Source organism: Chelonia mydas, chromosome 19, assembly GCF_015237465.2.
Source record: "Chelonia mydas isolate rCheMyd1 chromosome 19, rCheMyd1.pri.v2, whole genome shotgun sequence".
Lineage (NCBI taxonomy): Eukaryota > Metazoa > Chordata > Testudines > Cheloniidae > Chelonia > Chelonia mydas.
The window spans coordinates 319,975-347,570 of NC_051259.2; the positions used below are offsets into that span (position 1 = coordinate 319,975).

At 43.9% G+C, this 27,596-nt stretch overlaps 1 protein-coding gene across 1 annotated transcript in view; it reads left to right on the top strand.

Moving 5' to 3' along the window:
* The window catches only part of LOC119563996, a 371,151-nt gene that overhangs the window by 227,814 nt on the left and 115,741 nt on the right, over positions 1–27,596 (top strand). The window contains exon 4 of the mRNA XM_043532011.1: positions 21,855–21,948. Coding sequence (XP_043387946.1) covers positions 21,855–21,948 — 94 coding nt within the window. The remainder of the gene's footprint in view (positions 1–21,854; positions 21,949–27,596) is intronic.

Sequence of the window (27,596 nt, forward strand, 5' to 3'; positions counted from 1 at the left end):
AGTATCTCCTGTCATTTGGCCAGCTCTCACCAGCACTAAGGCTGTTTCACAGTGTTACTTTTTAAATGTGCTCAGGGCACTAATTGTTTTTCCGGGACAGAAGGGGCAGTGACTAGAGAAATGTTTAAAAGGCCACAGCACACTTGTCCTTTCTGAGGTGATGTAATAGGGCCAGTTCTTATCTTTTCCTTTCTTTTTCAACTACTAGGGAGATTTTGTCTCTTTTCTGCTTATCTGTGTTTTGATCAGTTAGAAAAGGCATCTGACACCAGCCCAGTCTGCCTGTTTTTTCTAAGTGCGCCTCCTGCCCCTTTGTGGCCTCTCAATGGAAGGTGATCGGTAAAGTGAATTAGTGAAGACTCAATTCGTGCCTATGAATCTGTAAATGTGGTCAGAGCCGCCTGGCTTCACTCCTCCAGTCTCTATAGAGGCACAGCCTGATATTTGCATAGACTGCTCTCAGGGATTCTTTGCATTGGTACTTGACAGTGAAGTTCAGCAGTTCTGCTGGTGCTGTCTGTTTGCAGTGGCATTTTCCAAAGGACTCTCTCAATACTTTTACAAAGATGACCACTCACTAATTAACAAAACATTTAACATCATTTTCTGTGGTTAGTATAGCTTCACTGACTAACACAGCTACAGTCTGGTGCCACCCTCCAATTGGAATATCTGCTGAGTTTGTATGGCATAAAGAAGTGTTTCCAGCCTCTTGTGCTCCAGAGTGTTAACAGGGAACGTGACTCTGGATATGATTTATGTGGGTTGCTGTTCTTCCCAGCTGCTCTGCTATTATCCTCTGTGGAGATAGGGTACTGGAAGAAGAATTATTTAAAAAGGCACTCTGAGAAGTCCCAAAGCAGTTTATTTCTGACGTGGAGTTTGGGATCTCAGCATACTAGAGGGGTAGTTCCTTGCCCCACACTGGTGAGCTCAGAGCCGTTGTTGCTTGCTTGCTAAACTCACTGATCATGGCATTTATTGGGTTCATTATGAGGAGCGCATCTGATGCAAAATAGTTTCAAGTAAATTCCCACGAAATCTTCCCAAAACACATTCTTTAATTCTGTTCTGGTCTGCCAGGCATCAGGTTGGATGGTTGTAGTGGCCCCTTCTGGCCTTCAGCTCTGTGAACTCTGTGTGAATCAGTGACTAAAATCAGATCTCAGGCTTCAGGGCTATAGCTGGTCACTGCAGGGTTCAGGAAAGAATATCTCACCCCACCCCACCCCACCCCCAAAGTGGACAATTCCAGATGTATTCTGGTTTTGGGTTTAGTGAGGTTTTTGGCCTTCCTCTGAAGCATTAGAGATTGGCCACTAGTGGATGCCAGACAGGATGGACCACTGCTCTGAGGTGGTACAGAGAATTCTCTTTCTTATATGCCTGGCAGATATCTTGCTGACATGCTCAGAGTCAAACTGATCACCAGATCTGGAGTCAGGAAGGAATTTCCCCCCAGGTTAGATTGGCAGAGACCGCAGGCTTTTTTCATGTTCCTTTGCAGCATGGGGCATTGTTTGCCTGCTGGAATTATCTGGCATATTTCACCTATACAATTACCTGCCACTGCAGGGGCCCCAGGCAATGATGTCTCCGTGGTCTTTCCCGTTCTCTTCTTGTAGCACACAATGGTTTACTATCCTGAGGTCTGAAATGCTATAATCTAACTAATTTCAATATAGAGGTATCTGGGTGAAATGTAATGGCCTGTGTTATACTGGAGGTCAGATGATCTAATGGTCCCTTCTGACCTTAAATCCTCTGAAAATTGGTGATTCAGTGTATTGTGCTTAGCCCTCAGAGTCAGTACCTGACCAACACCCCAGTATGGTGTTCTATGCACCGTCTGTCAGGTAAGATGTAAAACCAAGGTCCTCACCAATTGTGGTCATTCAGTATTTTAAGGAATTTTTCACAAGAGTAATGGTGTTAATCTTGGAGACCTGGCCAAACTCCATTTCAGATTATAAGGATAGGAGGGAAGGTTCTTTCCTCAATCAGTAACTGGCTGAAAGATAGAACACAAAGGGTAGGAATAAATGGTCAGTTTTCACAGTGGAGAGAGAGAAATAGCAGGGTCCGTAGGGATCTGTACTGGGACCAGTGCTGTTCAACATAGTCAACAATGATCTGGAAAAAAGGTAAACAGTGAGGTGGCAAAATCTGTAGATGATACAAAATTACTCAAGATAGTTAGGTCCAAAGCAGATTGCAAAGCATTACAAAGCGATCTCACAAAACTGGGTGACTGGGCAACAAATGGCAGATGAAATTCAATGTTGATAAATGCAAAGCAATGCACATTGGAAAACATAATCTCAACTATGCATACAAAATGTTCAGTCTAAATTATTTTTTACCACTCAAGAAAGAGATCTTGGAGTCATTGTGGTTAGTTCCCTGAAAACATCTGGTTAATGTGCAGCACCAGTTTAAAAAAAACCAAAAACCTAACAATTTAAGAACCATTAGGAAAGGTATAGATAATAAGACAGAAAATAACATAATGCCACTATATAAATCCATGGTATACCCACACCTTGAATACTGCATGCAGTTCTGGTTGTCTCATCTCCAAAAAGATACCTTAGAATTGGAAAAGCTACAGAGCAGGGCAACAAAATGATTAAGGGTATGGAACAGCTTTCATATGAGGAGAGATTAAAAAGATTTGGACTTTTCAGCTTTGAAAAGAGACGACTAAGGATAGATATAATAGACGTCTATAAAATCATCAATGGCATGGAAAAAGTGAATAAGAAAGGGTTATTTATCCCTTTTAATTAGCACAAGAATCTGGGGTCACCCAATGAAATGAGTAGGTTGCAGGTTTAAAAAAACAAAAGGAAGTCTTTCTTCACACAGTGCACAGTCAACCTGTGGAACTTGTTGCTGGGGGATGTTGTGAACGCCAAAAGTATAACTGGGTTCAAAGAAGAATTAGATAAGTTGATGGAGGATAGGTCTATCCATGGCTATTAGCCAGGATGGGCAGGGAAGCAACCCGATGCCCTGGGTTTCCCTAAACCTCTGACTGCCAGAAGTTGGGACGGAATGACAGGTGATGGATCACTTAATAATTGCCCTGTTCTGTTCATTCCCCCGAAGCACCTGGTACTGGCCGTTGTCAGACTTGATACTTCCCGGGGTGGACCATTGCTCTGACCCATATAGTAAGATATATACAGATGAGTTGGAAGTTACCATACAAACTGTGAGAGGCATATGTGGATGGCTTTCTACCACAGGCCTGGAATAGCTGTTCTCTTTTCCACTTAGGGATCTCACATCTACCAATGCCACCACTGCCTGTAATAATGAATCTACTAGTAAAATGCCCTTGGCCTGTTCCACACCACCACTCAAAAGCCAATTTGTAATTAAAAAATAAATAAATAAAGCTCTTGACATTGTCTTGATGGGGAGGAATTCAAGGTCACAGCAGCTTCAGAGTAGAGAAGAGCAGCCAAGGAGATAAAAGTTGCAACTTTTACTGTGCTGTGACACAGGAGGAGGAAATACTGTGCTGCTTCATTGCTTTTCAGGGATGCTTACTGCAGAGGAGGCAGGGCATTCACCCAGGAGAGCAAGGACTGTCAGCAAGAGGGTCCAGAAACTCTGGGGGGAAAGAAAGAGGGTCAGAGATGACTGCTGGAGCATGACTGTGGCACAGATTATGCTAGAGATGGGGCTGGGAAATGGTGGTGGACTACAATGATTATGATGAGGAGCAGGACTGCCAGAGGCAGCATGAAGTACCGCAGCAGCAAAAGAACTGTTCAAATGGTTGATTAACATGATGGCCAGCAGGCAACAGAACCAGCCAAGCCCCTGCCCCAGTGCCCATCCAGCTTATTCCAGTGACCTCCCCTCCACTCTTCTGTATCTTATTGCCACTGGACAACTTGGGGTGGAGGGGGGGGCAAGAGGGGGAAGAGATTAGCCAGTCAGTGCAGTCCATATGCATCAGTGGGGGAAGGACTAATTGGTGACATGCAATTCCATTGCATGGGACATTGCATTTCTTGGTTTCATATTTTGTTTTATTTCTGTTTGTACTTTGCTTATGCTTGCAGTGTCTTGTTTGCACATTTAGTTTGTGGCAGTTGAACTGCCTGTGTAATAGACTTTTAATAAATTGTTTTGTTGTTCAGTCCCATGCAGTGTGAGTACTTGGAAAACAATAGAGACAGGAACTTCAAAGCAAAGATTTAAATAGTCTGATTAACAACACATAAAACTGGTAAATTGATGCAGCACACTAAAGTTGTTGTACTCATCTTCCCCCTCCTGCCATTTCCCCTCCAAACCACGAATGGAGACACACAAGACTTACTCCACTTGCTGTCCTGGACACAGCCTCAGTTATCAGAGATGCTCTCTCTGACTGCCTGTACCGGGCTTATAAACCAGCACTGGCATTGACCCACTCCTGGCCAAAGCATTTCCCCTTCTCCTCGCATATGTTGTTCAATACACTGCACACTCCACTAATGTGAATAACATTATACACGCTGATATCCAAATGATTTTGCAGTTAGCACCATCTTGCCTTCTGTCAGCCAAATGCACATTTGAGCATCTTCCTACAACTGCTCAGTGTGAAATTAAACCTTCTTCTGCCCAATATTGTCACACCAGGGTAAAGCTTCGTGAGCCAGAGCAGTAGACTATAGGCTGGATTTCCCAAAATAACAGTGGGCCAGACACACCATTGATATTATATTATTGGGTGGGAATAAAGTGCCAGCTTCTCCAAATTTGAAAATGCTAGATCTCTGGACTGCCCTGGCCTCATGGACCCTGCTGGTGCATCCCATATTAGTGTCCCTGAACCACTCTCTGTGGTTGACCAAGCCCTGCTTAATGCATTCAGTCATTTGTTTGTTCTCCCATCCCTGCCCACTTCTGCATTTTGTCTAAATCCCAGTCAAAGAGCTCCCAGGGCAGGGACCATTTTTGTGCTTTGTATTGTGTGTTATACAATTGACTGTGAGCCCTGCTTGGGATCCTTAAGTGCTATTGCTGTGCAAATAATAACAATAATGTATTTACCAGCAATGGTGGCATTTGGAGGCTTTGTGCTGTTGAATAGTTATGGTGTTTCAGTCCAGAGTTGGCTGTGTTTCAGCACTGGGTAAAAATCTGTATAGTCAAGGGTTTTGTGAGGATAAGTGTGTGTGTGCAAAGTGCTTTGAGATCCTTGGATCAAAAGTGCTAAAGAAATTCAGAATATGGTTAACACTTGAATCTACATTTCTCCTCCTGCTCCCACTCTACCCTCTCGTTATCTGCCATCCCAGCTCCTCCACGGTGTCTGCCTAGGTTCATTAGGCACACATCCTTTAATTCCAACATACTGATTCTCAGTAAGGAAAGGAATTAGAATTAAACGGCAATGGAGTTTCCAAAATGTATTTTTGCATATAACACTCTGATTTTTTGGTCTCTCTTTCTTTCCCCATTTTTCTGTTCAAACATCACAAGAGTCTCAAGCTGTGGCTTTCCTGGAGATTTCCATATTGTGCAGTCTGTAGAGAGACACGTGCCCCAGTGAGGAGTCCTAATTCTTAGTTTCCACTTTCCAGATTATCTGACTTCCCATAAATTATTTCTCTGAATGGTGATGTACTGCCTGACATGAATGACATTATTTAACATAAGACAAACTAACTATAAAATGAGAAAACCTAAAAGTCTTTGGGGCATGTTTTCAAGGTTATTTTAACATCCTAGTTAAATGTTAAATCACCGTTCTCCTATAATGACAGGTTTCAGAATAGCAGCTGTGTTAGTCTGTATTCGCAAAAAGAAAAGGAGTACTTGTGGCACCTTAGAGACTAACCAATTTATTTGAGCATAAGCTTTCGTGAGCTACAGCTCACTTCGTCGGATGCATTCAGTGGAAAATACAGTGGGGAGATTTATGTACACAGAGAACATGAAACAATGGATGTTACCATACACACTGTAATGAGAGTGATCACTTAAGGTGAGCTATTACCAGCAGGAGAGCGGGAGGAAAAAACCTTTTGTAGTGATAATCAAGGTGGGCCATTTCCAGCAGTTGATAAGAACGTCTGAGGAACAGTGGGTGGGGGAATAAACATGGGGAAATAGTTTTACTTTGTGTAATGACCCATCCACTCCCAGTCTCTATTCAAGCCTAAGTTAATTGTATCCAGTTTGCAAATTAATTCCAATTCAGCAGTCTCTCATTGGAGTCTGTTTCTGAAGTTTTTTTGTTGAAGAATTGCAACTTTTAGGTCTGTAATCAAGTGACCAAAGAGATTGAAGTGTTCTCCAACTGGTTTTTGAATGTTATACTTCTTGACGTCTGATTTGTGTCCATTTATTCTTTTACATAGAGACTGTCCAGTTTGACCAATGTACATGGCAGAGGGGCATTGCTGGCACGTGATGGCATATATCACATTGGTAGATGTGCAGGTGAACGAGCCTCTGATAGTGTGGCTGATGTGATTAGGCCCTCTGATGGTGTCCCCTGAATAGATATGTGGGCACAGTTGGCAACGGGCTTTGTTGCAAGGATAGGTTCCTGGGTTAGTGGTTCTGTTGTGTGGTGTGTGGTTGCTGGTGAGTATTTGCTTCAGGTTGGGGGGCTGTCTGTAAGCAAGGACTGGCCTGTCTCCCAAGATCTGTGAGAGTGATGGGTCATCCTTCAGGATAGATTGTAGATCCTTGATGATGCGTTGGGGGCTGAAGGTGATGGCTAGTGGCTTTCTGTTATTTTCTTTGTTGGGCCTGTCCTATAGTAGGTGACTTCTGGGTACTCTTCTGGCTCTGTCAGTCTGTTTCTTCACTTCAGCAGGTGGGTATTGTAGTTGTAAGAATGCTTGATAGAGATCTTGTAGGTGTTTGTCTCTGTCTGAGGGGTTGGAGCAAATGCGGTTGTATCGTAGAGCTTGGCTGTAGACAATGGATCACGTGGTGTGGTCTGGGTGAAAGCTGGAGGCATGTAGGTAGGAATAGCGGTCAGTAGGTTTCCGGTATAGGGTGGTGTTTATGTGACCATTGCTTATTAGCACCATAGCAGCCAGGACGTGGATCTCTTGTGTGGACTGGTCCAGGCTGAGGTTGATGGTGGGATGGAAATTGTTGAAATCATGGTGGAATTCCTCAAGGGCTTCTTTTTCCAGAGGTCCATATGATGATGATGTCATCAGTGTAGCGCAAGTAGAGTAGGGGCATTAGGGGACGAGAGCCAAGGAAGCGTTGTTCTAAGTCAGCCATAAAAATGTTGGCATACTGTGGTGCCATGCGGGTACCCATAGCAGTGCCGCTGACTTGAAGGTATACATTGTCCCCAATGTGAAATAGTTATGGGTGAGGACAAAGTCACAAAGTTCAGCTACCAGGTTGGCCGTGACATTATCGGGGATACTGTTCCTGATGGCTTGTAGTCCATCTTTGTGTGGAATGTTGGTGTAGAGGGCTTCTACATCCATAGTGGCCAGGATGGTGTTATCAGGAAGATCACCGATGGATTGTAGTTTCCTCAGGAAGTCAGTGGTGTCTCGAAGATAGCTGGGAGTGCTGGTAGCGTAGGGCCTGAGGAGGGAGTCTACATAGCCAGACAATCCTGCTGTCAGGGTTCCAATGCCTGAGATGACTGGGCGTCCGGGATTACCAGGTTTATGGATCTTGGGTAGCAGATAGAATACCCCAGGTCGGAGTTCCAGGGGTGCGTCTGTGCGGATTTGTTCTTGTGCTTTTTCAGGGAGTTTCTTGAGCAAACGGTATAGTTTCTTTTGGTAACCCTCATTGGGATCAGAGGGTAATGGCTTGTAGAAAGTGGTGTTGGAGAGCTGCCTAGTAGCCTCTTGTTCATATTCCGACCTACTCATGATGACGACAGCACCTCCTTTGTCAGCCTTTTTGATTATGATGTCAGAGTTGTTTCTGAGGCTGTGGATGGCATTGTGTTCTGCATGGCTGAGGTTGTGGGGCAAGTGATGCTGCTTTTCCACAATTTCAGCCAGTGCACGTCAGCGGAAGCGCTCTATGAAGAAGTCCAGTCTGTTGTTTCGAGCTTCAGGAGGAGTCCACCCAGAATCCTTCATTTTGTAGTCTTGGTAGGAAGGTCTCTGTGGGTTAGTATGTTGTTCAGAGGAGTGTTGGAAATATTCCTTGGGTCGGAGATGTCGAAAATAGGATTCTGGGTCACCACAGAACTGTATCCTGTTCGTGGGGGTGGAGGGGCAGAAGGAGAGGCCCCGAGATAGGACAGAGAGGCCCCTCTCCCACCCCCACCCCCGCTCTCCTGCTGGTAATAACTCATCTTAAGTGATCACTCTCATTACAGTGTGTATGGTAACACCCATTTTTTCATGTTCTCTATGTATATAAACCTCCCCACTATATTTTCCACTGAATGCATCCGATGAAGTGAGCTGTAGCTCACGAAAACTTATGCTCAAATAAATTTGTTAGTCTCTAAGGTGCCACAAGTACTCCTTTTCTTCTTGTTCTCCTGTAAGGCTGCCTGTAAATGTTGGGGGACAATATAAATGAGAATAATGTTTCCCTGAAATTAAATTGTCTTTCTCAGGTTTTAAAATGTTTGTACAGGGTATTTTTATTAATTGAATTCTGTTTGTTGCTAATTTGCTTTCTGATTTTGTTTTGTACTAATGTCAGAAACACAACTGAAAGGAGGATCAGTAAGTTCTGTTTTCTGTAAGGTGATGTGGATTTCATGTGTGGAAATTATCTGGATTTGCACCCAGGTTAAAGTGGTTTCTTTTCTGCTTTTGTGTAAATCAGTGTATTTTTCCCCATAGCAGTTGCCTGAAAATGGTTAGGAACTGGACTCTTCCCATTCAGGTGATTACAAAAGGCGCTGCTTCCTTCTATCTACGAGATTTTTTCATCAGTATTTTCACATCCATATAGTCTCTCCCTTCACAGATTATTTGCTGTCTCTACCTCCATTTCCAGCAGGCAACATGCTTTGGCTGAACCCATTTCTCCAGTTCAGAGTGAGATTGATTACTCCCTGTGTTCCAGGGACTGCTTGTGTCTCCAGGCATAAATTTTGCCCTGCATTTTCTCCTGCTGCTGCTTTTGGCAGTGTGATGCAACAGTAAGTAATAGCATGGGGCAGGGCTCAGCATGTCATGCATGCAGCCGTATGTCACAACAAATGGATTTACAAAAGCCACTGATATGATCCACAAAGCAGAATTTTTACACTGTGAAATCCCTTCCTGGGAATGAAATCTGGCCAGCACGCCATCATTTCTCAGTTCAAATGGAAAGTGTCAGGCTTATCAGTTGCTGTCTGTACTCTAGTGTAATCAGTGAAGAAGTGGGGAAGCATCTCTCTTGTAATAATGAACAACTTTCCTGTTCAGTATTATAATATAATTACTGTATAGGATAATAAAATACAGGAAATATAAGGTAATGTGACCAAAAATGGATGGTAAAAGCTTTAAAAGCCTTCTTCCAATTACAATGTGTGCAATACCTTAGATGAGAGCTAGTCTAGATATGCTTTGGCACACTGGCTTTATTGTTATCTAGGGCTTGTTATGATGAACTTAATATGTCCTCATGCCTGATTCAAGTTCCAAATTTGATTCAAATGTAAGGCAGCATATGCTTCCCGGGAAACAAGAGCTGTGCAGAGAAATCGGTACAATTACACAGACAAGGATTTCACTTCTGGGAAGGTTTTATGGTTGCAGAACTTTCTGTTGGGAATGGTCCTGAGCTATAAGTTTGGATCCAGACTCATTTGGATTTGGATCCAGTTTCCATGTCCCCTCACTAAATCTCCCTGAATTTAAATATGCTGCTCATTGTGTCCTAGAAAAAAAATTGTTGGCCAGTAGGAAAAAACCGAGGGGGTGTATATATATATATATATATGTGTGTGTGCTTTGCTCTTTCCACCCACTTTACCATGAGAATCTGCTTTAAAACCTTTGTCCTGTGGTGAATGGAGGACTGCTCATTTTGATGTTTCTTGGCAGAGATTTGCTGGTTCATTGAAGGGGAGAGTCTCTGGGAATGCTGAGCCCCCTTTGCTATCTGGAGTTTCATTTTTGTCCAGTTAAAGCAAGAAAATAAGGGATAACTGGGGGGCTCAGTGGGCACTGGGAAGCGGGAGACAAAGGATTTGGAAGGAACAGTTATGTTGGATTTGAATCTCTCATTGGGGGAAATCAGAGACACATGGAAGAACTTACTTGAAGAAAAAAATTGAGAGACAGATTCTAAGTGGGCAGATTACCTGTTTTGCTATCCTCTTTGATCAACTGAGATCTAGGACTATGGGAAGGGACCAAGCTCACTAGGGTGATTAAAATTCAGAAACTGAGTCTATCAGAGAGCCTGGTTAAAGTCTCATCGGGGAACTTTTAGACTTGGATGGGCAGCATGCTTGTCTGGCTCAGAAGCGGGTACCAGGCAGGACTGGTGGATTCTACTAGTATACATGTGAAGAACTGGGAGCAGATCTGCTGGCAATATAGCACAAAGTGACCTGCCATCACAGAGCTCTGTGGCGGTTACAGGCATGAGTGTTAGGCAGAGAAGCCGCATCATAATCCTGGAAGTTCATCGTGTATCCTCATGCCTCAGTGATAAGATGCGAAAGAGGGCCGTCAGGACAAAAGAGAAGTGTGTGAATTAAACTGCGGTGCAGCTGGAACCAGTTGATATAAGTTTCCGTTTCCTGTTTTGTGGTTGGTTTAGAGGGGACAGGAAGGATGTAAGTGAGGCAGAAGTAGCTTTTCAAGGTGGGTTCAACAGGTAGTGATCAACGGCTCAGTGTCTAGTTGGCAGCCAGTATCAAGCCGAGTGCGCCAGGGGTTGGTCCTTTGGCCAGTTTTGTTCAACATCTTTATTAATGATCTGGATGATGGGATTAATTGCACCCTCAGCAAGTTTGCTGATGACACTAAGCTGGGGGGAGAGATAGGTACGTTGGAGGGTACGGATAGGGTCCAGAGTGACCTAGACAAATTGGAGGATTGGACCAAAAGAAATCTGATGAGGTTCAACAAGGACAAGTGCAGAGTCCTGCACTTAAGAAGGAAGAATCCTATGCACTGCTACAAGCTGGGGACCGACTGACTAAGCAGCAGTTCTGCAGAAAAGGACCTGGGGATTACAGTGGATGAGAAGCTGGATATGAGTCAGGAGTGTGCCCTTGTTGCCAAGAAGCCCAATGGCATATTGGGCTGTATTAGTAGGAGCATTGCCAGCAGATCGAGGGAAGTGATTATTCCCCTCTATTTGGCACTGGTGAGGCCACACCTGGAGTATTACGTCCAGTTTTGGTCCCCCCACTACAGAAGGGGTGTGGACAAATTGGAGAGAGTCCAGCAGAGGGCAACGAACATGATTAGGGGGCTGGGGCACATGACTTACGAGTAGAGGCTGAGGGAACTGGGGTTATTTAGTCTTCAGAAGAGAAGAGTGAGGGGGGATTTGATAGCAGCCTTCAACTACCTGGAGGGGGGTTCCAAAGAGGATGGAGCTCGGCTGTTCTCAGTGGTGGCAAATGACAGAACAAGAAGTAATGGTCTCAAGTTGCAGTGGGGGAGGTCTAGGTTGGATATTAGAAAACACTATTTCACTGGGAGGGTGGTGAAGCACTGGAATGGGTTACCTAGGGAGGTACTGGAATCTTCATCCTTAGAGGTTTTTAAGGCCCGGCTTGACAAAGCCCTGGCTGGAATGATTTAGTTAGTGTTGGTCCTGCTTTGAGCAGGGGGTTGGACTAGATGACCTCCTGAGGTCTCTTCCAACCCTAATATTCTATGGTTCAGGCTCCTATCTGATTACTTGGTTGAATAGGTGAGTGGTGCAGTCAAGAGTTCTCGAATGGGAGAGAGTGCCCACTATGACTGACTGAGCTCTGCTCCAGGTAAACATCTGGGTTGGGATGGAGAAACTGAGATGGTGCTGGAAAATCAATAGATTTAGGTACACTCATCTGGATGTGCTAGTAGAAGTAAAGCCTTCCTTCTGCCTCGCTTGACTATGTGCCATAATGGGTAGCTTACGGTTGGGTATGTGAGGTCTGTCTCTGCTGTTGAGCAGGAAAGAATAGAGAAGTACAGGTAAGGAAGAATCTTCCAGGACTATGACCTTGTGGCAGTTTTATTGCCTTTTGAACACTGTGCGTATGTAATGGGAAACAATCCCTGCCTCGGAGAGCATAGAATCTAAATAGACAAGACAGACAACAGGTAGGAAGTCTGGTCTAGTTAATAAGGAGCTGGGCTGGAACTAGGAGACCAGTTAAATTCCTGGTTTAGCCATAGATTTCCTGTCTGACTCTGGGCAAGTCACTTAATCTACCCTTTGCCCAGTTCCCCATTTGTAAAATGGGATTAGTATGTCCTTATCTCATAGGGATCAAGTGAAGATAACAGTCCATTAAGGGGCTTTGTGAGGCACTTAGACGTTATAGCAATGAGATGGATATACAAATTCCTAGATAAAAAACATTATTGTCCCCACTATACAGGTGGAGAACCGAAGCATAGAGAAGTTAAGTAACTTTCCCAAGGTCACACTGGAAGCCTGTAGTAGAGGTGGGAATTGAACTCATGGGTCTCCTATTCCAGTGCTTTAACCATGAGACAGTCCTTCCTGCCCTCTAAAGGTCCCTCAAGTCTGACTCCACAGAAGAGGAAGGTGGTTGTCCAACATACCAGCAGGCATGCTATTGTGCAACTAAAACAAACAAATTCCACCTGCCTTCACATGAGAAATGGAATGATGACTCAGCAGGTGGAACCTAGTTCCACGCCTGCAACAGCAATTAGTAATTGGACTTCAGTGTTTTGAATATTAGATACTTAATTGGAGAACAGCACCCAAAATGTGCTGTGCTTTTCTTAAGTAATATGACAAATTAGCTGTCAGTTCCTAACAGCAATACAGCTGATACAGGAGATATTTGTGCTGCCAGTTTAACAAGGGGCATGGGGGATGGTAAATAATTCTTGGTTCAGACATGAGGGTTTGGGTGCAGTAGTCTATACCTCATGGCAGAATGTTTCAGGCAAATGGTCAAAGTGAGTGAGAACTACGCAACAAGGACATTTTAAGGGACCTGCAAGCAAGTTCCATTGCTAGTGATAAATGCTAAAACCGCCCCGTGCCCTGTCCGCTGTTACTTGTAGAAAGAGGGTTTTGTTAAAAGCTTTTTATCCTGCATAGTGTCCTCGGAGAGAAAACCGGAATCCTCAGGGGTTAGTGATGCAGTTGGCTGGTGAGAAGCAGATACATATTTGGGGGATGGGAGGAGAATTGGTCTGTGCAATTGGATGTTGATTTAGCACCTGACATTTTCTTCTGTCAAGGTGGCTTTATAAATAGGCCTGGCAAGTTTAGAACTCTGACCCTCAGAGCTTTGATCTGGGAGTTCAGGTTCGCATGTTAAGTGCTGTATACAATAATGTGTCAGTATGAAGAATAGTCAGTGGTTTTGGTTCTGTTTTTTACTGCCTCTTCATCTGCATTGCCTGGTGAAAAACAGAAATTCCAATCCTTCTGCCAATTATGTGGGACAAGATAAAGGCAACAACTACTTAATGTGAATCTTCTTTTTCCTTATGTTAATCCCATCAAATGAGGTCCACTCTACAAGTCTGCTCCCTCTACAATGCTCTGTTCAATGCCATATCCTCTGTTGCACAATATGATAACATGTCTTTCTTTACGACAGTCCACCATTTCTTCTTGGTTTGGCTGCTCTGACTTCTCTTGGAACTCAAAGGCTTCTTGAAGATCAATTAACCTCATGTGAATTGTGAATATTTTTCCTTTTCTCTCTAAATTTTTCCATGAGCTTCCTCAGTGCAAAACCAGCATCTATTGTCGACCTTCCTGGCATGAAGCCATATTGATTTGCCATAACAAATGTGAACGCCAGTAACAAATGAAGATTATTAGACTATCTAATAGTCTCCCAAAGTTCTTGGACCGGCAAAAAATATTTAAATCATTCTTAAATCATTCAAAAATTGGCCTCGGCAACCCCCTGGAAAATGGACTATACTGAACACCACTCCTGAATTTTCTCTTAAGGTTTGTATCCCAGATTAATCACCAAGTGTCTGATGGTCTTCCCCAGAAATGGTGGGAAAACATGCCAGCTGTGACCAAATTCCAGAGTTACTTCTTGTGGCTACTTAGCTGTAAGGGCAAACGGCATATTACAGACCTAATACATAAGAAGGGCAATTTTAGAAGGGCTTCTTTGGGTATAAAAGTTTGGGCAATGAGTGATTATTGCCACAGTAATGCAGTGTTTCAGTTTCTGTATGTAAAGTAAAAATTAGACAGGACCAATCTTTATAAAATCAGAGTCCTACCGAACTCTTCAGGCCTAGTGCAGAATGTGCAAAATGTGTCTTTCTTCAGCTAGTCCTAGGTTCATGTTGATAATCTCAGCATTTGGTTCACACTGAACCTGTCCAGAGGAGGATAAACTGTGACAACTACCTGAAGATAGAGCACTTCCATTTGCAAATCCTTTGAGGAGATGTTTGTGTGTATCAGACTTCAAACAATTATCCAGCAGCATCTGGGACATACGCCTGTAGAACTGGGGAAACTGCTTTAGCCGTGCACTTACGTGTGCGAGACACAGGAGTAGGTGGATTCTTCTTGAATCATCTCATAATCCAGGAGTCTACTCAGAATGAAGCAGGTAGAACTATAATATGTGTGCATAGTTTTCAGAAGTATGTCCCTAAAAAGAGCAGGAGTCCAGGTGATTCTAGATATGGCCCGGTTGCTGTAGAGAAGCAGCAGGGTTAAAGCAGGACTGTTGGTCATAGAACAACATCAGATTAAAATACAGTTCAGATCCTGTGGAAGTAAACCACTTCCCTGCAAAGTTCTTGGACTTGACATATCAACAGTTTTTGTTCAACATAAACTTTGGATATTCCCCCCCATATTTTTAAATTGTCTGCCAGTCTAGTGGAAGGTAATGGCTATGTGTTGTTCCTGCTGGCAGGTATATGAACAGACTGGCAGGTACTTCTGTCTGTGAACCAGTTGATCGCTACTGTTAATGTGACTTAGGTAATGTTTTGATGAAGTGTTAGTTAATTGGATCTGTTTGAACACACAAGATTACCATACAATGTTCATATTTATATCCTTGAAAATGGATTTTCGTTTGGCTATCACTGTGCTTTAGACAGGGATAATGGACACATTTTCAGTCCCATTTGTTATAATTTGATTTTATTGCCATCATACAAGCTAAGCTGGTGCTGTTTAGTTTTATTCGCTGAATAGTGACAGGACTGCAGCTGCTCAATTTTAAAAATAACTCTTTTATATTGGCTTGGACAAAAATGTAGCCAATATAACAATCATGCACAATGACAAGTTCTACAGCACAGTTACACTTCTCCGGCACAGACCCAAAGTCACTGGACATCAGCCACTTTGGATCAAATGACCAGAGAGTCAGCTCCAAAATACCAGCCGACGACATATAGGCTCATCTCAAGGGGGAAGATGTATTTGCACAGCAGAAATTGTGCCAAGTTTTGAGTTCTAAAGCTAAATGCTTACAAAGTTCTAAGCGAGAACATTAGTTAGTTCACCCTGAGCACCAGAAATCAGAATGGGGACAAGACACAGAGCTTCCCCATATCCAACACCATCTTTGATATGAAGAACTGGCTTCTCGTTATTGTCTTTTCAACGTAGGGAGATCCCAGGCGAAGCACATATGTCCTCTGTGCTACCTCCCCACCCACCCGCACGCTCTGATCTCTCCATTTCATTATTTTAAACCTCGAAAATGTTCTGGCTTCTTTGGTTTAACATTCTGGGGGAGCTGAACAGCCAGGTGTTTTAAGTGTGGAACATGACAAAGAGCCGAACTGAGCAACAAACGCAAACATGCCTGGAACATCTAACAGCTTTCGTTACTTTCTAGGACTCCCCTTTCTGCTGCCTCTGTCAGTGATAGACAAGGATAGAAGGGCGAGGAGAGGATCTTCACTAAATTCTGAATATCAGAACTGTAAGAGCAACAGTGACAGAACTGCTATCGCATCCTTGCTATAGCTGCCCCCACTTACACAACATGGTTGCTGCTGCTCCATGGCTTGCCCAATTTGTGGCATTACTGATGCACAGACAGGTAGAGGAGCAGTTAACTTGCATTTCATGTATGTTCACTGGAAGATGCACTCCTGCTGCTGCCCATTTCTACCCCAGCTCTTTTCTCCTTTCTTGTCACAGAGCGACCTGTAGGGACTCTCTTTGCATGAGGAGTGTTGGTCACTTTCCGTCCATGCTCCCTGTTAGCTGGTTGATGTTCATCTGATCTACTTTTGCTCTGTTTCCTTATCCTTCCTTAGTCTGTCCCCAGCACCCACTTCATCATTCTCACTATTCTTATCCCCTTCTTCCTCCTCCTCCTCCTCCCACTGGAAAGGGAAATACATTTATAAATGGGGGACCTCTTCTAATTTCAGTGCTTTTGAGATAACCATGCTTTGGGCCACCAGTGCATTGTTTCCAAGGACTCCTGGGCCCGACAGTGAGCCTGCTGGACAGCTGGAGCAAAGTCTCAATGAGATCATGTGTTGCAGCAAGTAGAATATGACCTTTGACCCTTAGGTCATCTCCCACACTGCTATGCGTCTCCCACCATTGCTAAGTAAATGTATTTTTTGCCACAAGCAGCATTTGGTTTATGGTGAGTCTGTGATGCCCCATCAGTTGAAAAGTGATTGTTTTGCTTTTGTCCTTTCATGAAATGGCCAAAGAGGGCAGTGCTTGCTGGTCAGTCATATGTGAAATGTTTTGTGCAGCTCTAACTTTGGATGGAAGTGAACTGGAGAAAAGCTTTGAAGAACTGTGGCCCTGTTTTTCACTGTTTTTCACCATTTGGTTGAATTTTTAATGCTATATGTGCTTGTTACTTTAGAAAAGTTTGTTTCATTCAGAAATCCCTCTCAAAGCCACCCATTTCTTTACTGTCTCATCACTGAGATTTTCTTCACTACCAGATCAGGTTTAAAATTTTCAGTTTTTCTCTGAAGATTGCCTTGGAAGAGACAGAATGGTATAAATTATAGCTAAAAATATAATTTTTCTGTAACTGTCATAACAACATTTGGGCTAATTGATTCTCAATAGAATAATGACAACCAGTATGTAGTGAGAAATATTCATGAAGGAATCTGTGAAAACCTAGAGCTGCTTTACAGCCTTGGTGTAACAAGAAAATTCATTAGAGTCCATTATCTAACAAAAAATGAAAAATAAATATAAGCAGCCATCAGGGATTATTTTCCTCTCTAATTTCAGGACAGTGTGAGTTCCTGTTAGTGTCAGTGAATTTTGATTTGGCATAACTCCAGCATGGTAGCGGGCTTGTAAAGTGTATGCCCCTAAGAGAAGGCCATCAGAACACAGAGAAGGAGAACATATAGATGAAAGATGCAGAATTACAGTTTGCAGAGAGAGAGAGAGGGCAACAGAAACAAAGCTGAAGGCAGGAGGGGACATAGTAACTGTCGCTAAACATTTGGGAAATAATGAGGATAAGAGGGGGGTGGTTAAGGTGGTTAAGAAGCTAATGCAGGAGGCGTGGGGTTGTAAGCAATTAGGATAAGTGACATTTATATGGCATGTTTTGATCAAAGATTCCAGTGTGGTACACAAAGTATGCAGCTTGTGTGTGATCCTGCAGCCACTCTGCTTGCACAGCTGCCACGGATGGATTCCATGTGCAGAGCCCTCTGTATATAGGAATTGCGGCAGACAGCACAGAAATGGGGACATCTCTAGGAGTGTGTGAGGGGGCATGCTCCTCACATTGGTCCTGAGAGACCTGAATTAGGCCAAGTGGGCCCAATCAGCCAATTAGGCTGCAAATGGGGAGACTTAGGTTGGAGAAAGCTAATTAGAAGAAGGCTCACCTGTGCGGGAATAGGCACAGCTTCTAAAAAGCAGGGAGGAAGCCTAGTCCTTCTCCTTGAGGTAAGGGAGCAGAAAGGGGAGAAGCAGCCTGGTAGAAAGGAGTCCAGAAGTAAGCAGTAAGTTGGTGAAGATACAGACTTTAGCCATTCACTGCAGGGCCCTGGACTGGAACCCAGAGCAGAGGTTGGGCCTGGGCCACCCTGTCAGCTGCTGCGGAGTGGGCCTGTTTGGGGAAGGCAGGAAGACTGCCTAAGTCCCTGTTGGCATGACAGGGTCAGCGCAGTGGGTGGGAGGACCAATTTACACTGCGTGGACAGAAGAGACTTTGAAAGACTACCCTGGAAGGGGAGCACCCTTAGTGACCTGGCCAGAGGGCTGAGTCATGAAGAGGTTGCGGCAGCTCCTGGAGCAGGAGAGGGGCTGTGGAGCACAAAAGAGACATGGAGCACAACCGCAGGAAGGGCGTAAACTATGCAAAGCTGCTCCGTAGAGCAGCCAGGTGGAGGCACCATCTTGCAGTGAGTAGAGCAGTCTTGTCACAGAGGGCGTGTGGCAACTGTTTAAATTGAGTAGCAGATTTATTATGCATATTCACTTAGGACAGGAAGTGAGGACTGCTGTATCCATCTAAAACTCCATGGGAATTTTAGGTCTGCAGGATAGAATGGCCATTTGGGATTTGGCCAGGGTACTAGGGCTAACACCTCAGTACAAGGATGTTTCAAATTGGCTAGGGTTCTAAGATACTGTTGTCTATCAGTGTAGAGTGGTTTGCAAATGCTAGTGCTGATTCTGTTGCTAGAAGGGGTCAATGCTAGATAATGCTCTAATATGGTTGGTGTAGAATAAATTCCTGAGCTAGCAGAGAGGAAGGAGCAGATATTCCGGAAGGGTCCTCATGAACCTTCTGTTCAGGGACAGCTTTGCAGTTGGGAGGGAGATCTCCAGGGACCCCAGTGAACTGCCAGCTCCTGGTGATTTATCTCTCTCACCATCCCTAATCACCCTCTCTCTCCTGAAGGTGTCAAGGGAGTTTGATATTTATCAGGATTAATCTGTGCTCCCAGGTGAATCTGAAGATCTAATAGTTTCCCACTTGTGCAAATATGGAATGAAGTTGAACACAGCTATGTGTTTTCTACATGCTACAGATGTAATAAAACAAACCCACAGCAGGTGGGTAAATGGCACGTGCCCTTTGTGACCTGCTATGTTTCTGGCAGCCAGTAAGGCTCTTTGCTCTCTGCTGGTGCCTGGCCTGCACAGAGCCTGGGGGAAGGAGGAGACAAGAGAGACTGTAAGGGACAGAATAGAGGCAGGGGCAAAGAGGACCAGAATGAGGTGGGGGGTAGCACTAGGTAAGGTAGTATGGATGGGGTGAATGGGGGAGTCTGTCCCAAAGCTTCAAAAACCCCAAAGGCTACCACAGTCCTCAATAGCCCTTGCCTCAGCCTGCCTTATGCTCTTTTTCCCCGTCCCTCCCTCCAAACAAGCCTCCTTTTTAGAATCTCTCTCTGTATCAAAGTCCTCCCTACCCCGCAGTGGCTTCTGACACCCTCCAATACCCTCTTCTCCACTGGCTTCTCCAGCACCCTTATCTACCCCTAGAGCAGGGGTGGGCAAACTTTTTGGCCCGAGGGCCATATCAGGGTTGCGAAACTGTATGGGGGGTCGGGTAGGGAAGGCTGTGCCTCCCCAAACAGACTGGCCTCGGCCCCCTCCCATTTCCTGCCCCCTCAGAACCCCTGACCCATCCAACCCCCCCTGCTCCTTGTCCCCTGACTGCCCCCCCTACCCTAAACCGCCCCCCTGCCACCTATCCACAGGCCCGCCCCCTGACAGGACCTCCGGGACTCCACCCCTTATTCAGCCCCACCCCCTGTCCCTGGACTGCCCCAACCCCTGTCCACAGGCCCCCCGGGACTCCCACGCCTATCCCACCCCCCCGTTCCCCATCCCCTGACTGTGCCCCCCCCCCCGAACCTCCACCCCATTCAACCACTCCCTGTCCCCTAACTGCCCCCTGGGACCTCCTGCCCCTTATCCAACCCCCCTGCTCCCCGCCCCATTACCATGCAGCTCAGAGCAGCAGGAGCTCACAGCACAGCCAGAGCCAGCCCCGCTGCTCGTGCGGCGGCATGGCTGCAGGGGATGGGGGGCAGTGGGGGAGGGGCCAGGGGCTAGTCTCCCCAGCTGGGAGCTCAAGGTCTGGGCAGGACAGTCCTGTGGGCCAGATGTAGTATGCCCACCTCTGTCCTAGAGCCTCCCAGCCACTCTGGTCTGTGGGTAATAGTCTCCTGCCTCCACACACCTGGGGAGTCCTCAGGGGAAATCAGTGATGATTTCTCACTGTCACGTAACATTATCTGTGGAGCTGCCTAGCGCTCAGCAGCACTGCCCTCAAGGAAAAGCAGAAAGGACAATGATGAGCAAGTGGATGTTCACCAGTTTAGCAGGCTCATGCACACCAGGGTGTCCCAGGGAAGGGTTTAACACCTTGGCTTCCCACTATGGCACTGCTTCCCTCCATTGAATCACCTATTAAATACATGGGCATCCAGGAATACCCATCCTCGGAGATCGTTCAGTCTAAATCCGTGGGTGCGGCAGTGAAAGGAGAAATAGTTGTTGGAGCTGGCACTCTAGGGCTATCTCCAGTATATTAAGTGGACTTGTCTTTTTGTTTAGGCTTTGTTGTGATACAAGCTATCATTAGAATGTGTCAGTATAATTTAACTTCTTATACTGTGCGCATGCAGTATCTGAATGCCTGTAATATCTGAGAAGCCTGAATAGCCACTTCTGTTGAGGAACATACGGTAAATTGGTATCATAGCTTCATCCAAGTTGTTGTGCCGTGGGCTTTTGGATAGAGCCGCCATGTGTAGGCACTGGTCAATGGATCTGAGATACAGCTATCTCTTCCTGGCTTGGTACTGTAATCTTTGTTAAAAGATTTCCAATTAATACTAAGTAGTTAAAATAAGGGTGCAGTAAAACTCCATTTATTTTTCAGGTTTGATCCTGTAGGTCAGCTAGACAACTTACTTAGTAGGGGACCAATAGGTAACACTTTGAATGATACAACCAAATTTATAAAAAAGAAAAATAACATTCATGCAATTACTACTTACGCAATACTTCAGTTGGACTTGCACTCAAGGATGGAGTGGTGTACAATGGGTGATCAGTCCACTGACCGAGTGAGGTACAGCCTCATAACCCTGAACCCTAGCGGTACCCTTTGGATGCTAATTGCAGCTCTTCTCCAGTTTAGCAAGGCTACTCCTTTTCTACGCCATTATAACACTAATTAGCATTAAACATACGCCTGCCACCTCCTTTTTTGGCTCTTTACATTAGACATTATTTAAATTAGCATCTGCACCAGTGTCCTTGCCATACTATCCATAGAGAGAGAGAGAGAGCATTTAATAAAACATTCACAATTCTCAAACACTCATATGCATCCGATGAAGTGAGCTGTAGCTCACGAAAGCTTATGCTCAGATAAATGTTAGTCTCTAAGGTGCCACAAGTACTCCTTTTCTTTTTGCGGATACAGACTAACACGGCTGCTACTCTGTAAATTGCTCAAACTGTTAGCGCCAGACAGCTGGAACTAGGTTTTACTTGACAGAAGATGGGCTATCTGCAGTGTTCTATCCCCTCTGCATCTATCATCAGTAATTCTGTAGTTAAGACAAAGGCAGATTGAGGTTGCAAACAGTCAGGTGATATTTATTTAAGAACCAACTAGGACTTTCTGCAAACCAAGATAACACAATAACAGCTTGGTTGTTAACACAAATGATGTAAATGGGGGTGAACCCCAGAGCCCCAAACCTATACACAATGCTGTACACAGGACTAAACAAGAAGGACTATACCATATATTGCAGACACTGGACAGGAGAACAGGAACACAAACGGGAACCAGGATCTCAGGGACAGGTGCCAGGAACAGGAACCACACCTCAGGAACTTTGGTGACAGGTAAGTAGATCTTCAGTATGGTGTCTTATGTCTTCTATTCTTGATCTCGTTGTCCTGCGTGCTGAATGCAAACGCTATGTCACATGATGATGGAATAAGTGAGTGGAGGTAAGTTAAGGGAACCTTGGTAGATGTCGCTGGTTCACCTCAAGTCGTAATCCCTCAGGGCTCTAGCTAACAGCAGGACTGGTACACTGTGGGAGGGCTTCTATGCCTCACTAGGATGACCTGCTTCCACAGCATCCAGAGACACAGAGTGCCCCTCAGAGGGTGACATTCCCTTATATGCGTTCTCTGTTGCTGGGCAGATTCTACTGCCACAAGACACTCTCTTTCCTGCCTTTTCCTTGTTTTGGTGCCAAAAGTTGAATGAGAGGGGATGCTAAGATGGAGGACAGGTTGTCCTTTTACCAATCCAAAATGGCGACTATGTACACTTAATAAATTGAACCTTTCCTACACGTTTCCTCTCCTTCGTGGTGGTGCTAGGTTAAAACTGCCACCACACATGAATAACTTATACCAGAAGTTTGGATGCTGTCATTCCCTCGTATCCAGAGGTACTAACACACGTGGGCCTACGTTCAACATCTCTGAGTTTAATGTGCACCCATCTGCATAATCCAACATACAAAATAATTATAGTAAACTGAATTACGAATATAACTGAGAAGATGAATCAGGGTGTGCCATGATTCAGCTGTGCCAGTGGGATCAGCAAAAAGTGAACACCACCAGTGAGCGACCCCAACCGACTTAAGCACCCTTTTTAAAATCACCTCTATCTGCTCCATTGAATGGTGTATTATAAGCATAGTGGCTCTACCCAGCTCCAATACCTCATTGATGTGCAGAGCGAGCTCGGGATGTTCCACCCGTTTAAGGAGCATAATGTAGAGACCTAGACTTACATGGTGATAGGCTGTCCTGATATTTCAGGAATTTATCCTTTCAGATTCAAAATATGTATCACACCCTATTACAGATAAGACAAAACATAAACACAAATTAGAATGGATATCATTACAAACAATATAATACGTATTAATAGTGAAAACCTTGCAAGTGCTCCTAATACATATGCAATGATCGTTAACCACTATAATCTGGGAGTGGTTGGTGAACCTAGGGCTGAGCTCATAGTGGCATTTACCCTCTGCTGGATTCAGACAGATGTGAATACATCAGTGGGACATCTATATCCCTGATTATCTTTCCAGAGGCATTCACTATGTCCACTGCGTGGTACTCACTGCTCTTATTTACCACCCACTTTGGGATGTCTGTGGTTATTAGGATGGAGTGGTTCAGAACCAATCCCAAGGGCAAGATTGGATAAACCCACATGGTTGTGGCATTGAGAATGTATGATAAAACCCTCTTTGCATGTGGATCAAAAATGAAATCCAGCAGCTCTCACCATTGGTGATGCTCCTTCTCATAGGTTGATACAGTTACATCTTTGATCATCACATTTCTAATTTCTGCTGGGAGCACACCCTGGAACCCAGATCTTAAGATTCCACTTGACACTCTTTGCATCCACGGTTGGGCCTGAATACATGATATTGCCAATGAGGCATTGCCCAAAAATATACCTATATTTCTAAGGATGGTGTCCTTGTCCTTCTTCCTGGACATTGGACTAAGCCTTGGTGATGTCAGTAATGTTGTATCCCAGATCTCCTTCTTTATTCATGGCAGATACCAAGGGTTGGTGTAGGGTAGGTACATTATGCCTAGTGCTACCGATCCGTTGGGACAGGGACTTGGTGTTTAGAGTGTTCATAATTCCTGAACTTGCCCCAACCCCTCCTAGTATTTTGGCCACCACATCCCCTTTACTACAGCCATATTTAAGTTCAGAACTCAGAGTCCAAGACTCCCACCCCAGCACTATTGTCTTGATGAATTGAGCACACCTGGACTCTATGCTATGGACGTTGGTTTGCATGTCTATCATAACCCTTTTGATGGCAAATGTTGGGTTAATTATTAATAGCCTTCTTAAATTCTGTTTGACCACCACAGATCCTATATGGCTAAAGTGGGGCTTGGGTACCACTAATACCTCTGTTTCCTGATGTGCACCATAAAGTCCTGTTAAATACCACATTCCCGAGTAGTTCGATGTTATAGATGCATTAATACTTCCAGAGCACTGTGCAACAAAAACATGTTGCTTATAACTTGAACAAAATGTATTTGCATAACTAGAGCTATTACAATAATGATTGGGATTAACACTGCAATATACACTGATGGTCATTAATTTTACTGGAGTGCGCACTGTTACTCACATGCGGGTTTACCCAAACTGAATGCTCAGTGACACCTTATAGGAAGAAGTCTCTCCTGAATATAAGATTGAAGGGAAGATGACATGCATATATATTTGAAGAGACTGGCAGTAAGGAACCCTCCAGAGCAAGTTAAGCGTGGCTGTTGGACCTCCCACACACAAATATCCTTGGGCAGGAGAACTTTTCCCAATGGTCCAGCATCCCTCCCCTCTGTGATACAGGTATTAGAATATGTCTCACTGATCATGTAGGAATTATGTTCTTTTTTGGCCACCCAGGAAAATATACGTATGTGACCATTCTTATACCCAAAATGTAATAGGGACATTGTCTAGTCACATATTTTTGCAGCGCTTGACCTTGGTTTTAGGTAATGTTTCGTGTAGTTTACTTGCTTCCATGACTGGATATAAATGGTCATTTCTGTAATTGTGTTTTGTGTTCTTGGTGTTATAAACTCCTTAGTCCTGGGAAAACTTCAATGCTTCCATCCACGGCTGAAATGTAAAACCTATCTGCATGGCATCTCACTCCTTTTTAATTCCCATAGTGTAACACTGGCCAGAGTTGAGCTTGCTGCCTTCTGTGCTGACGTTGTTCCATCTTTGTTGCTAATTATGTGGCTCTGACATTCTGCTGTGTCCCAGCCATCCGCTAAGTGCAGCTGGGGTATTTCACCCCCCTGTGCTCAGGGATCATTGGGGCATGATCAGGAGTACTTGACAGGCACAAGGGCCCGGCAGGGATTCTGGGATGTAGGCCAAGGCAGTCACAAAGGCTGTTGTTTTATTATGGTTTCACTTGCTTGTGGCTATAGTGTGGTAGTTACCCCAATTGTGATTCACTAGGGCTCAGGTTATATCTTCAGGGTTCCCTTTAATTGTTCTTTAAAGTAAGGAAACTTTAGTGTTTTATTATGATGGTAACTGTAGGCGGTGTCTTAGCTACAGTGCAAAGGGCATCCATGTAAAAATCAGTCATTTTCACTCTTCCTCATCCCTGAGCTGGGGAGAGGATTTGGTATCTGCCTCAGTGTTCTCTCTCTCCAGCATTGACATTCTAGACTGAATAGCTTATGCAGTTTTACTCCTTTTGTTTAAAGAAACCATTTAGCTTGCAGCTACACAATCTTCACTTTTCTTAATGGTTTCTAAGGGGGACATTGCAGGTGATGGGAAGAACTGATCAGCTCCAGGCTTCTTGATGAATTAAAATGCAGCTTGCTCTAACTTGTAGTTTTGATGCATCAACGGAATTGCCATATTATTATATAACCAGAGTAATTGGGATGAATGGAGTATTTGCTGTAGTGATGTGAACTGTAAAAAGTGGGCATGTTAAACCAGGAGATGAGCAAAGTCTGTATTGCTTTTATCCAGCTCACCAAAGCCTGGACTACTTGGGAAATATTATAAAAATTAACGTATTCTCCTTTGTCATTGTTCTCAAAACAAACCAACACTTTTTCTGTATTTAATTTCAATGTATTTAATCATCAAAAGATGCTAGTCGTTAGTAACTGTGATACATTCTGTAAGACTTGAGGACTGTCCTTTCTCTGAGGTACAAGAGTGAGAACAGCTTGCATGCAATACATTACTGCATATTTTTGTAATATCATGCTTTAGGTTTTTCAGGTAAATTCATGTGAATGGGAGCAGTAACTAATCTTTGCTTTTATGTAGTGTCTTTTGTATTACTGTATATGTCAACTTCAGTGAAACCTCTGTGGTTGCTGAGTTTTATTAGTTCTAAACTTAGAAAAAGTTTTATAACTGAATGCCATAATTTTGTGAATATGTAAAATCCCAAACACTAAATACAAACCCCTCCCCCCTCATTAATGTAATAATTTCCTTGGTTTTCTTTTTTGGTGAAAGAGAAAACTCTTGTTATTTGCTCGGTTAAATACACGTTCTGTACAGTCCTACGCATGGCTGAAATAAAACAAAATTACATTTGTATTATTCAGCAGACATATCTAGATAATGTCACAAATTGGGAATGGAAATAATAGATGAACTTTTTCATTATGTTGTTTTGACTCATACATAACTTTATTTCTCAGCTTTTTCCCCTCTCAAATTTAGCCAGGTTAGCATTGCTCATTGACGCCTGTGTATAGGCCAAGTGTGAAGTTTTAAATACACACATACTAGGCGGCATATGAACAACTTTCTCAAAATGTGTTTGGGGGAAGGGGACTTTTTTTATGCTTGGACAACTCAGCATGGCCACATACATTTTCTGTAAATGTCCCCTTTCCCTGACCTATCATTGCTTAAAATGAAATAATCACCTTTCAACTGAGAAGCAGCATGAAAAATTTCAGCTGTTACAGTGTGCTGCAGCCGTATGATGTGATCTGTGATGAATATAGGCAAAGTACACACAGTCTGGATATGGCTGTTCGTGGATACGCAAGTGTGTAATGGGGAAGGGAAAGAAAATGAAAAACAAAAAAGATTTGCATCTTCATAAATCATATTCAGTAAGATTAGGATGGTGCACAGTGACTTACAAAATCCAAACCCGTAATTCCTAGGGCTGAAGGAAGAGAACTCCTTGAGGAACATAATGTGTAGTCTCTAGAATTACTTATTTTATAGCTAGATGTGTAGCGTAGAGTATAGCAATTGATGATATAATTAATATTTATCTCCCTCCTTAACAGAAAGCTAGTGCAGTGACCATAATGTATTCATTTAACACTCAATATGTTCATAATGCATATATCGTAAAGCTAGAATGCCTCTTGGTTTGTGGAATCCAAGTTCACAGTGAATCATCATTCCAGGACATGCAAGAGCTAAGAGTCTGATCTGGCATTGCAGATTAAAAGTCTTCCTTCTTCTAGTCTACCTAGGATTCATGCTGTCAGCTTTTACTAAAAACAATCCTGTGGAGCCAAGCGCCAGGTCATTCATGGTGCATTTTGCAAAGGAGGCCCTAGCATAATGTAACACAATATAAAAGGCTGAGATGGCCCTAGCTTCCCCTTTCTGCCACTAGAATAAAAATATGTGCAAAGACTCCAAGCACATCTAAAATAAAAGGCTTTCCCATGATTTAGACTCTGAGTACTGAAGACCCTTTTGTAATGTTTTTAGTAGACCTGGTCTTACAACAGAAGAGACAAAACAGTGAAATCTGTCATAAATCTGCCCGGGAAACACCTCCCTCTCCCCGATTTATGCTGAAAATAGAAAGAGGCCTCTTATTAGCCTGAGCTTTAAAAGTGACTGGTAAGGATAGCGGACAGCTCACTTGGTGAATAGCCTTGTGGCAACAAAAAACATGGATATTGGAAGTCTCATTGTAAGGAGTCAGAAGAGACCACAGGAT